This window comes from Eptatretus burgeri, chromosome 17, assembly GCF_056783735.1.
Source record: "Eptatretus burgeri isolate ZD-2024b chromosome 17, Ebu_testis_v1, whole genome shotgun sequence".
Taxonomy (NCBI): domain Eukaryota; kingdom Metazoa; phylum Chordata; class Myxini; order Myxiniformes; family Myxinidae; genus Eptatretus; species Eptatretus burgeri.
In genome coordinates this window covers 19,056,340-19,068,637 of record NC_140977.1, presented here as the reverse complement: position 1 = coordinate 19,068,637, position 12,298 = coordinate 19,056,340, and the positions used below count along the sequence as shown (strand labels likewise).

Sequence of the window (12,298 nt, the reverse complement as noted above, 5' to 3'; positions counted from 1 at the left end):
CAACGCAGGTACCATTTGATAAAACAGCACAGGTACCAATCGAGAAAACAGCGCAGGTACCAATCGATAAAACAGCACAGATACCAATCGATAAAACAGCGCAGGTACCAATCGATAAAACAGCGCAGGTACCATTCAATAAAACAGCGCAGGTACGAATCGATAAAACAGCACAGGTACCAATCGAGAAAACAGCGCAGGTACCAATCGATAAAACAACGCAGGCACCAATCGAGAAAATAGCACAGGTACCAATCGATAAAATATTCCAGGTATCAATCGACAAAACAGTGCATGCACCAATCGATAAAACAGTTCAGGTACCAATTGATAAAACAGCGCAGGCACCAATTGATAAAACAGCGCAGGCACCAATTGATAAAACAGCGCAGGTACCAATGGATAAAACAGGGCAGGTACCAATCGATAAAACAGCGCAGGCACCAATCGAGAAAACAGCCCAGGTATCAATCGATAAAACAGGGCAGGTACCAATCGATAAAACAGCGCAGGTACCAATCGATAAAACAGCGCAGGTACCAATCGATAAAACAGCGCAGGTACCATTCAATAAAACAGCGCAGGTACTAATCGATAAAACAGCACAGGAACCAATCGAGAAAACAGCGCAGGTACCAATCGATAAAACAACGCAGGTACCATTTGATAAAACAGCACAGGTACCAATCGAGAAAACAGCGCAGGTACCAATCGATAAAACAGCACAGATACCAATCGATAAAACAGCGCAGGTACCAATCGATAAAACAGCGCAGGCACCATTCAATAAAACAGCGCAGGTACCATTCAATAAAACAGCGCAGGTACCATTCAATAAAACAGCGCAGGTACGAATCGATAAAACAGCACAGGTACCAATCGAGAAAACAGCGCAGGTACCAATCGATAAAACAACGCAGGCACCAATCGAGAAAATAGCACAGGTACCAATCGATAAAATATTCCAGGTCTCAATCGACAAAACAGTGCATGCACCAATCTATAAAACAGTTCAGGTACCAATCGATAAAACAGCGCAGGCACCAATTGATAAAACAGCGCAGGCACCAATTGATAAAACAGCGCAGGTACCAATGGATAAAACAGCGCAGGTACCAATCGATAAAACAGCGCAGGTACCAATTGATAAAACAGCGCAGGTACCAATCGGTAAAACAGCGCAGGTACCAATCGGTAAAACAGCGCAGGTACCAATGGATAAAACAGCGCAGGTACGAATGGATAAAACAGCGCAGGTACCAATGGATAAAACAGCGCAGGTACCAATCGATAAAACAGCGCAGGTACCAATCGATATAACAGCGCAGGTACTAATCGATAAAACAGTGCAGGTACCAATCGATAAAACAGTGCAGGTACCAATCGATAAAACAGCAGAGGTACCAATCGAGAAAACAGCGCAGGTACCAATGGATAAAACAGTACAGGTTCCAATCGATAAAACAGCACATGTACCAATGGATAAAACAGCGCAGGTACCAATGGATAAAACACCACAGGTACCAATGGAGAAAACAGTGCAGGTACCAATCGATAAAACAGCGCAGGCACCAATCGATAAAACAGCGCAGTTACCAATCAATAAAACAGCGCAGGTACCAATCAATAAAACAGCGCAGTTACCAATCAATAAAACAGCGCAGGTACCAATCAATAAAACAGCGCAGGTACCAATCAATAAAACAGCGCAGGCACCAATCGATAAAACAGCACAGGTAACAATCAATAAAACAGTGCAGGTACTGATAGATAAAACAGCGCAGATGACAATGGATAAAACAGCGCAGGTACCAATCGGTAAAACAGCACAGGTACCAATGGATAAAACAGTGCAGGTACCGATGGATAAAACAGCGCAGGTACCGATGGATAAAACAGCGCAGGTACCAATGGATAAAACAGCGCAGGTACCAATGGATAAAACAGCGCAGGTACCAATGGATAAAACAGCGCAGGTACCAATGGATAAAACAGCGCAGGTACCAATGGATAAAACAGCGCAGGTACCAATGGATAAAACAGCGCAGGTACCAATGGATAAAACAGCGCAGGTACCAATGGATAAAACAGCGCAGGTACCAATGGATAAAACAGCGCAGGTACCAATGGATAAAATAGCGCAGGTACCATTGGATAAAACAGCGCAGGTACCAATGGATAAAACAGCGCAGGTACCATTGGATAAAACAGCGCAGGTACCAATGGATAAAACAGCGCAGGTACCAATGGATAAAACAGCGCAGGCATCAATTGATTAAACAGCGCAGGCATCAATCGATAAAACAGCGCAGGTACCAATGGATAAAACAGCGCAGGTACCAATGGATAAAACAGCGCAGGTACCAATGGATAAAACAGCGCAGGTACCAATGGATAAAACAGCGCAGGTACCAATGGATAAAACAGCGCAGGTCCCAATGGATAAAACAGCGCAGGTACCAATGGATAAAACAGCGCAGGTACCAATGGATAAAACAGCGCAGGTACCAATGGATAAAACAGCGCAGGTACCAATGGATAAAACAGCGCAGGTACCAATGGATAAAACAGCACAGGTACCAATGGATAAAACAGCGCAGGTACCAATGGATAAAACAGCGCAGGTACCAATGGATAAAACAGCGCAGGTACCAGTGGATAAAACAGCGCAGGTACCAATGGATAAAACAGCGCAGGTACCAGTGGATAAAACAGCGCAGGTACCAATGGATAAAACAGCGCAGGTCCAATGGATAAAACAGCGCAGGTACCAATGGATAAAATAGCGCAGGTACCATTGGATAAAACAGCGCAGGTACCAATGGATAAAACAGCGCAGGTACCAATGGATAAAACAGCGCAGGTACCAATGGATAAAACAGCGCAGGTACCAATGGATAAAACAGCGCAGGTACCAATGGATAAAACAGCGCAGGTACCAATGGATAAAACAGCGCAGGTACCAGTGGATAAAACAGCACAGGTACCAATGGATAAAACAGCGCAGGTCCCAATGGATAAAACAGCGCAGGTACCAATGGATAAAACAGCGCAGGTACCAATGGATAAAACAGCGCAGGTCCCAATGGATAAAACAGCGCAGGTACCAGTGGATAAAACAGCACAGGTACCAATGGATAAAACAGCGCAGGTCCCAATGGATAAAACAGCGCAGGTACCAATGGATAAAACAGCGCAGGTACCAATGGATAAAACAGCGCAGGTACCAATGGATAAAACAGCGCAGGTACCAATGGATAAAACAGCGCAGGTACCAATGGATAAAACAGCGCAGGTACCAATGGATAAAACAGCGCAGGTACCAATGGATAAAACAGCGCAGGTACCAATGGATAAAATAGCGCAGGTACCATTGGATAAAACAGCGCAGGTACCAATGGATAAAACAGCGCAGGTACCATTGGATAAAACAGCGCAGGTACCAATGGATAAAACAGCGCAGGTACCAATGGATAAAACAGCGCAGGCATCAATTGATTAAACAGCGCAGGCATCAATCGATAAAACAGCGCAGGTACCAATGGATAAAACAGCGCAGGTACCAATGGATAAAACAGCGCAGGTACCAATGGATAAAACAGCGCAGGTACCAATGGATAAAACAGCGCAGGTACCAATGGATAAAACAGCGCAGGTCCCAATGGATAAAACAGCGCAGGTACCAATGGATAAAACAGCGCAGGTACCAATGGATAAAACAGCGCAGGTACCAATGGATAAAACAGTGCAGGTACCAATGGATAAAACAGCGCAGGTACCAATGGATAAAACAGCGCAGGTACCAATGGATAAAACAGCGCAGGTACCAATGGATAAAACAGCGCAGGTACCAATGGATAAAACAGCGCAGGTACCAGTGGATAAAACAGCGCAGGTACCAATGGATAAAACAGCGCAGGTACCAATGGATAAAACAGCGCAGGTACCAATGGATAAAGCAGCGCAGGTACCAATGGATAAAACAGCGCAGGTACCAATGGATAAAATAGCGCAGGTACCATTGGATAAAACAGCGCAGGTACCAATGGATAAAACAGCGCAGGTACCAATGGATAAAACAGCGCAGGTACCAATGGATAAAACAGCGCAGGTACCAATGGATAAAACAGCGCAGGTACCAATGGATAAAACAGCGCAGGTACCAATGGATAAAACAGCGCAGGTACCAGTGGATAAAACAGCACAGGTACCAATGGATAAAACAGCGCAGGTCCCAATGGATAAAACAGCGCAGGTACCAATGGATAAAACAGCGCAGGTACCAATGGATAAAACAGCGCAGGTCCCAATGGATAAAACAGCGCAGGTACCAATGGATAAAACAGCGCAGGTACCAGTGGATAAAACAGCACAGGTACCAATGGATAAAACAGCGCAGGTACCAATGGATAAAACAGCGCAGGTACCAGTGGATAAAACAGCACAGGTACCAATGGATAAAACAGCGCAGGCATCAATCGATAATACAGCGCAGGCATCAATCGATAATACAGCGCAGGCATCAATCGATAAAACAGCGCAGGTACCAATGGATAAAACAGCGCAGGTACCAGTGGATAAAACAGCGCAGGCACCAATGGATAAAACAGCGCAGGTACCAGTGGATAAAACAGCGCAGATACCAATGGATAAAACACCGCAGGTACCAATGGAGAAAACAGTGCAGGGAGCAATCGATAAAACAGCGCAGGTACCAATCGATAAAACAGTGCAGGCACCAATCGATAAAACAGCACAGGTACCAATCAATAAAACAGTGCAGGTACTGATAGATAAAACAGCGCAGGTACCAATGGATAAAACAGCGCAGGTACCAATGGATAAAACAGCGCAGGTACCAATCGATAAAACAGCACAGGTACCAACTGATAACAGTTCGACAAGCAAATTAAATACAGAATGGTTGTCTTGGCTTTGAAAGTCATTCTCTTGGAGCAAAAGGGACATCAGGACAGAAAGAAAACCAGAAGCAGTCCAGCATGAGCACGTGACATGTCCATGGACTGAATCCTTTCAAAAATAGAAAGTGACAATCTCTTGGACAATGATGTTCTTGTCTCTGCAGCACTCACAACTCCGATGGGATCGATGAAAGGATACTCATCACCATGCAGCATTCCCCACACAGGGCGGTGATGATGAAGCAGTTTCATGGGGATTATTATATGCCTGGGTGGGTTGCCACTCCATCGCAGGTTACTCGACCGAGTGTGCAGGTATTTGGAAGTTGTCCAGGATGCCGGTAATAACTCGTCCACTCTTCGCCAATGACATCATGGGATCTTTCACATCTACCAACTAACGCTAACAGACCAGTCACCCAGCTTAACCTCCATCCGAGAGATGGTTTTACATCTTGATCAAATCCCCCTGCATGTGAAAAACCAGGATGACAGTTTGTAGCTGGGCTGAGATTCAAACAAAGGTAAGACAGCTCAGAGGCCAGTGTGTACACCTCCATGCTCTCCCACCAGCACTGAAGGACAGTGCTTCTTGGAGGAAAATGTTGATTTCATGCTTGGAGAACATGAGTGAGCCATGAAATAATGTGGCCTTTGTGTGCAGACACAGACTTTGGCAAGTAGAGTGGAGTGCCACCAAGTGTCCAGAGAAACACCTTTTTTTTCAATACATGCTTCATGGAAGGCTCATGGAAGGCTCATGGAAGAGCGATGACACAGAACAAATCAGGACACAACAGAACAAAGGGAACAGCAGCAGAAAGGGGAAACACCAACAGCAGGGCGGAGGGGGAAAGTAGACGGAGACGGACAAACAAGGGATGCAGGTAACGATGAGGGGGAAGGGAAACACAAAGGGGTGGGCAATATGGATACATTGGAAAAACTTTGGGAGGGGTAGAGGGTAGTTTAACGGCTATAGAAATGACATACTACTCGGGGCTTGGGAGGTGAAAGAGCAGTCCATGGAGAGTGAGAAATTAAGTTTTTGATGTAAAGAGCGACTGCGCCGCCAGGACGGTGTTCAGGTCGATCAAACCAAAGGAGACAATAGCTAGGGAGAGACACCAAAGTGTCGGGGACGTCATGTGAGAGGAAGGATTCAGTTGTGGAAGAAATTAAGTTCTTCTCTGTCGGAGTCTGAGACCATTTATTAACAGCAAACAACAACAATATATAATAACAAACATGCGTATGGGGAAGAAGGAAATACAGGACAAGCAATATCAAACAGAATCCTCTTTCTCCACCAAAATGCACATAGCAATCCTCTTTCTACTTTTTGGACAGAAAAAGACAGAGGAGAGCTCGACATCTGGCAAGGGTAAATGGAGGGGAGGGCTAACAAGCATGAAGTAGTGTGAACACCAGTTCAGCCTTGAGGAGAGGGTGATAACAGGGTTAGGACAAAACACAGACTAGGTGGATTACTTTCTGCTGGACAATGAGGCGCCAGCAAGGCGTTCTTCTCTTTAGCAGCTAGGGAGTTTCGTTTAAACATTGGAGATACCAGTCTTGCTTATATGTATTTCAGTGAGATAAAAGCACAAAAGAATTGGTAAGATACAATTATACTTTTATTTACTTGGAAATTCAAATAAAAGCAACAAGTGAATATAATTGAGAATACATGAATATAATTTTTTTTTTATTCCACACAGTTAAGCAGATGATGGCCGGTTTATTGGCAGCGGCCTGGATTGAGAGATGTGTTCGGTTGAAATGAAGGCCCCAAATGATTGAGGTCCACACAATTAGGGACAGGGGGAGAGAAGCTGGTGATAGGACGTAGAAATGTGGAAAGGAGCAAGGAGAAGGTGCGGGGCAGGGGAAGCCGTAGGCCAAAGCTGGAAGGAAAAGGATTGGTGGGGTGGGGGGGAGGGGGGTGGTGCGAATGTTTTGGTTGAAGGCATGGAAAAAAATTTGGCTGTAATTGAAAGAGGAGTATGGATGAACTAACCATTTAGAAGTGAGGAGGTTTTGGGAACTAAGCGTCAATGTAAAAGAGAAAAGGAAGAGATTTTGATAAAGAAGAATGGGTTGTTCCTGATACAGTAATAAGCAGAGTCAGGTATTCCAAGATACATTTCGGAAGTTTGTTTTCAATATATATATATATATATATATATATATATATATATATATATATATATATATATATATATATATATATATATATATATATATATATATATATATATATATATGAGCCTGGTGTTGGCGCAGTGGTTAGTGCAGCGGCTTGGGATCCAAAAGGTCCCGAGTTTAAGCCCCGTTGGGCCACTGAATTAATACACCAGGGGGTTGACTCAGCCTGTCATCCTTCCGAGGTCGGCAAAATGAGTACCAGTTTACTGGGCCGGTGTATACCCCGGTTAAAATAGGTGTACCAGATCCCTGTGCCGCAAGAGGCGACCAGGGTTGCGTCAGGAAGGGCATCCGGCGTAAAACATGTGACAAATCACGATGCGGATCATATGGATGATCCGCTGTGGCGACCCCAAACGGGAGCAGCCGAAAGAAGAAGAAGAATATATATATAGTATATACAGTATCTATACGTTTTTAATGTTGTGAAGGGGTTTTAATGAAGAGAAATGTTTCATTAAGTTTGGGGGTATTGCAAAGAAGGGATAGAAACATAGGGGCAACACCCCTGGGGGCTCACCTGGTGGCGGCTGGATAAGACAACCAGGGAACCACCGGTAGGCATGGATTACCCACAAAATATATAACGGAGAAAAAAGTAAATACCTGGGGATTTTTTTTAATGGCGTGAACAAACTTTGGTACATCGCGGGTGATAAAGGTTGTGGTCAAGTTTCATTGAAATTGTGTGTGTCGTTTCAGAGAAGAAAGCAAATAATATTTGGGGGGGCAACCCCCTGCCCCCCTCCCATAGAACACCTTAGACCCCAATTTTTTTAATGTCATGAACAAATTTTGGTGCATCAGGGGTTATGAAAGGGGTGGTCAAGTTTCATCAGAATTGTGTGTGGTTTTGGAGAAAAAAGCAAATGCATATTTTGGGGGGCAACCACTCCTTCCCCCTCCCAAGACCCTGATTTTTCTAATGCCATGAACAAACTTTGGTAAATCACAGGTGATGAAGGCTGTGGTGAAGTTTCATCGAAATTGTATGTGTAGTTTCAGAAAGGTCTCTTTGCAATCATTGGAGCTGTGTTTGTTTCTGTTTCGTTTTCCTGTGCAGTGTCCATAATTTGCACCTCTTTTGGGAAGTTTGTTGCTAAATGGATTAAGGACCCTTTTCTGGTCTGTTGTTTTCTTGCTCGTGCACAATTCTCATCCAATAGTCTGTTGAACATTTCACATACTCCGCTAGTCCAACACACAATGTTCTGTGCATTTGGTTATGCTTCACCAAACCGCCTCCTTCTCGCCTCAGTAGGTATAACCTCGGTATGCAATGGTTTTTGTGGAACATCTAATGAATAATTAGAAGTTTCCTTCTTTTGGTGTCTAGATTGTTGATCTCCAATTGTAGCCAGTTTATAATGGCATAGCCATGTTGGAATGCTAGCAATGCAAGTCGGTTTATAGCTTTGGTTTTGTTTTTTGGGAGAGAGATGATTTCAGTATTAGTCTAATTCTGTATAAGTACTCTTTGCTCATTATTTTACACATTGTTTTGTGTTGTACCTGGGGGCCTTCTTCTATTCCTAAGTGTTCGTAGGATACTTCATTTTCTAGTTCCTGTATTGTTGTGCTTTCATCGTTCTTTTTGTTTATCTTTGCACAAATGTGCACTTGGCACATCTGTCAAAATCAAACTCCTTTCGGATATCCATTTAACTAGTTTAACTAGTTCTAGTTCTGTTTAACTAGTTCCAATTGATCTGCCAATTTCTTATCATTTGGGGCGAAGACTTTTAGATCATCCATGTACAGTGGATGTATTACCTTTCTTGTTTCTTTCATCATTTTTCTGTTGCATGTCAAATTGTATCCATGTCCTTGTTCATTGATGAGGTTACTCAGTGGGTCCAGCGCCAGATAAAGCAGGAGGGGGGAAAGATCATCACCTTCTAAGATATCCTGTCGTATCTTTACTACTGGGATTTCAATCTTTCCTTCCAGGTAAGTTAATATCAGAGTTGTGTTCCAGAGAGGCATTGCTTTTTCAATCAATGTGACTACTTGGGGGTCAATTTTGTACACTTGCATGTATTTTATAATCCATGAATGTGGCACACTGTCAACTTAGGCTTTTTTTTAATACATCCAGGCTGTGGATAAGTTAATTTGTCAGAGCTTGCAGTTTTTGAGGATGGTTTTATTTAACAATAAATGGTCTATTGTTCCATAACATCCCCTTTTACATCCTTTCTGCTCTGCCTCTAAAGCTCCTTGTTGAGTGAGGTGGTCGGAAACTGCATCGGTGATTATACCAGTTTACAGTTTATATGCTGTTGGTCGGCATGTTATTGGTCTGTATTGGTTGGATACATGGTTTTCTTCAGATTTGGGAATCAGAAGAGTGTTGCCTTCTGTGAACCATTCCTCCATTGACTGTTTCCCTTGGATGAGTTTGTTAAATGCTTGAGCATAGTGAGGGTGGAGAGCATGTAATTGCTTTAGCCAGAAATTCAGAATCCCTTCCAGGCCTGGGCATTTCAAGCTCGGTGTTTTATAATTTTTTTTCCTCCTCAATTGTCAATGGGTGCAATTCCTGCAGCTGTTGCTTTTTATTTTCACATGTCATATCCAATGTGCTTCCTTGTTGTGTTCTTTTTCGCCTTCAAATATACCTTTCCAAAATTTTTCTCGGTCTTCTTTTTTTAGGGGGAGTTTTCCCATTTTCCTTCTGTTTCCCGAGCTCTCAGTAGAACTTCGTCGGGTTGTTTTCAAACTGTTGATTTTGATTTATTCTGTTATTAGTTATATATATATTCCTTGTTACCTGTTATATTTGGAATTTATTATTGGCAGCTAATGGGTCAAGTCCATTGTTTCATAGTTCTCCATTGTGAATTGCCACATGTGTTTTAAGGTTGGAGGATCGACTAAATGCTCTTCCACAACTTGAGCATTTGTATGGGCGTACACCATTGTGAATTCTCATGTGTGCTTTAAGGATGGATGACTGATGAAAACATTTTTCACAACTTGAGCATTTGTACGGACGTTCACCAGTGTGAATTCTCATGTGTGCTTTCAGGATGGATGACTGATTAAAAGATTTTTCACAACTTGAACATTTGTATGGACGTTCACCACTGTGAATTGTCATGTGTGTTTTAAGGTTGGAGGATCGACTAAATGATCTTCCACAACTTGAGCATTTGTATGGGCGCTCACCATTATGAATTCTTATGTGTTTTTTGAGGGTGGATGACTCCGTGAAGGATTTTCCACAACTTGAGCATTTGTGCAGGCGTTCTCCATTGTGAATTTTCAAGTGTTTTTTCAGGGTGGATGACTCAATGAAGGATTTTCCACAAATTGTGCATTTGTACGGGCGTTCACCATTGTGAATTTTCACGTGCGTTTTAAGGTTGGATGACTGATTAAAAGATTTTCCACAACTTGAACATTTGTACGGGCATTCACCATTGTGAATTCTCATGTGTATTTTCAGGACGGATGATCGATTAAAACATTTTCCACAATTTGTGCATTTGAATGGGCGTTCTCCATTGTGAATTACCATGTGTGTTTTAAGGGTAGATGACTGATTAAAAGATTTTCCACAACATGAGCATTTGTATGGCCGCTCACCATTGTGAGTTCTCATGTGCGCTTTAAGGGTGGATGACTGATTGAAAGATTTTACACAATTTGTGCATTTGTATGGGCGTTCTCCATTGTGAATTATCATGTGTATTTTAAGGTTGGATGATCGATGAAAAGACTTTCCACAACTTGAGCATTTGTATGGGTGCTCACCACTGTGAATTCTCATGTGTTTTTTAAGGATGGATGAATGAATGAATGATTTTCCACAACTTGAGCATTTATATGGGCACTGAATATTGTGAATTCTCACGTGCGTTTTAAGGGTAGATGACCACTTGAAAGATTTTCCACAAGTTGTGCATTTGAATGGGCATTCACCAGTGTGAATTCTCATGTGTATTTTAAGGCTAGATGACCGCTTCAAAGATTTTCCACAATGTGTACATTTGTATGGGCGCTCGCCATTGTGAATTGTCATGTGCGTTTTAAGGTGGGTTGAATGACTGAAGGATTTTCCACAATCTGTGCATTCGTATGGGCGCTCACCATTGTGAATTCTCATGTGTGTTTTAAGGCTCGATGACCACTTAAAAGATTTTCCACAAATTGTACATTTGTATTGGCACTCACCATTGTGAATTGACATGTGCCTTTTAAGGGTTGATGACTGATTAAACGATTTTCCACAAACTGTGCATTTATATGAACATTCTCTATCATGAATTCTCATGTGTCTTTTGAGACTGCTTGACCGCTTAAGAGATTTTCCGCAAACTGAGCATTTGGTTGAATGTTCTCCATCATTAATTCTCACGTCTGATTTCAGGTGAGATGACTGAATGCAAGATTTTCCACAAACTGTGTATTTGTATGGGCATTCATCTTTCTCTCCTTTATGAGCCTTGTGAAAATTATACTCTACAGCCATTTCATTATCCGGTTTGTCTTGCTTGTGACTAGACCTCTTATTTGTTTCATTTGGTGAGCCCTGTAGGCAGGTGTCTGTGCCGTTCATAACAGTCGGTGCAGTCTCTCTTGGGGATTTGATGGATTCACCTGTAAATACAACACCACATGACCTGTAAAAAACACAAGCATCTGATTTTGTTCAATACTCATAACATCATTCTGACAAATGTTCCAAAGTAAATATGTAGTTATGTATTTGTTCCACTGCAGAAAAGGAAAAAAAAATTCTTTATGTATGTAGTGTACAGTCCTGTGCAAAGGTTTGGGTTTTTCAAATAATATTCATACTTTCAGGTAAGTTTATATAATGATCAGTGATAAATAATTTGTGTTTATTCATCTAAATTAACAGCTTTTATAAATGTTGGTGAAACAAACCACTTAAGTATACAACTAGAAAGAGCAGTCAGATTGCAGAACCTTGCAAGGACTTGTTTTTGTGGTGTATTTTGTCTGGCAAATATATGGAAGGATATATTAAATGAAAGGCATTGATTGCAATTTTAAGGTCGAAATGGTCGAAAGGAGGGATTGGCGTCCTTTCTGTGCAGAAGAGGCAAAGCAAATTAAAACCTTGAGGCGTGTATAAAAAATACACATGAGAATTCAATTAAAACCAAACCAAAAAAAAACAAATTAAAACCAAAAAG

General features: G+C 42.2%; 1 protein-coding gene across 1 annotated transcript in view; it reads right to left on the bottom strand.

Annotated features, from left to right (window-relative positions):
- The window catches only part of LOC147009473 (uncharacterized), an 88,883-nt gene that overhangs the window by 73,193 nt on the left and 3,392 nt on the right, over positions 1-12,298 (bottom strand). The window contains exon 3 of the mRNA XM_085861188.1: positions 9,958-11,735. Within this exon, the coding sequence (XP_085717314.1) occupies positions 9,958-11,735 (1,778 nt within the window). The remainder of the gene's footprint in view (positions 1-9,957; positions 11,736-12,298) is intronic.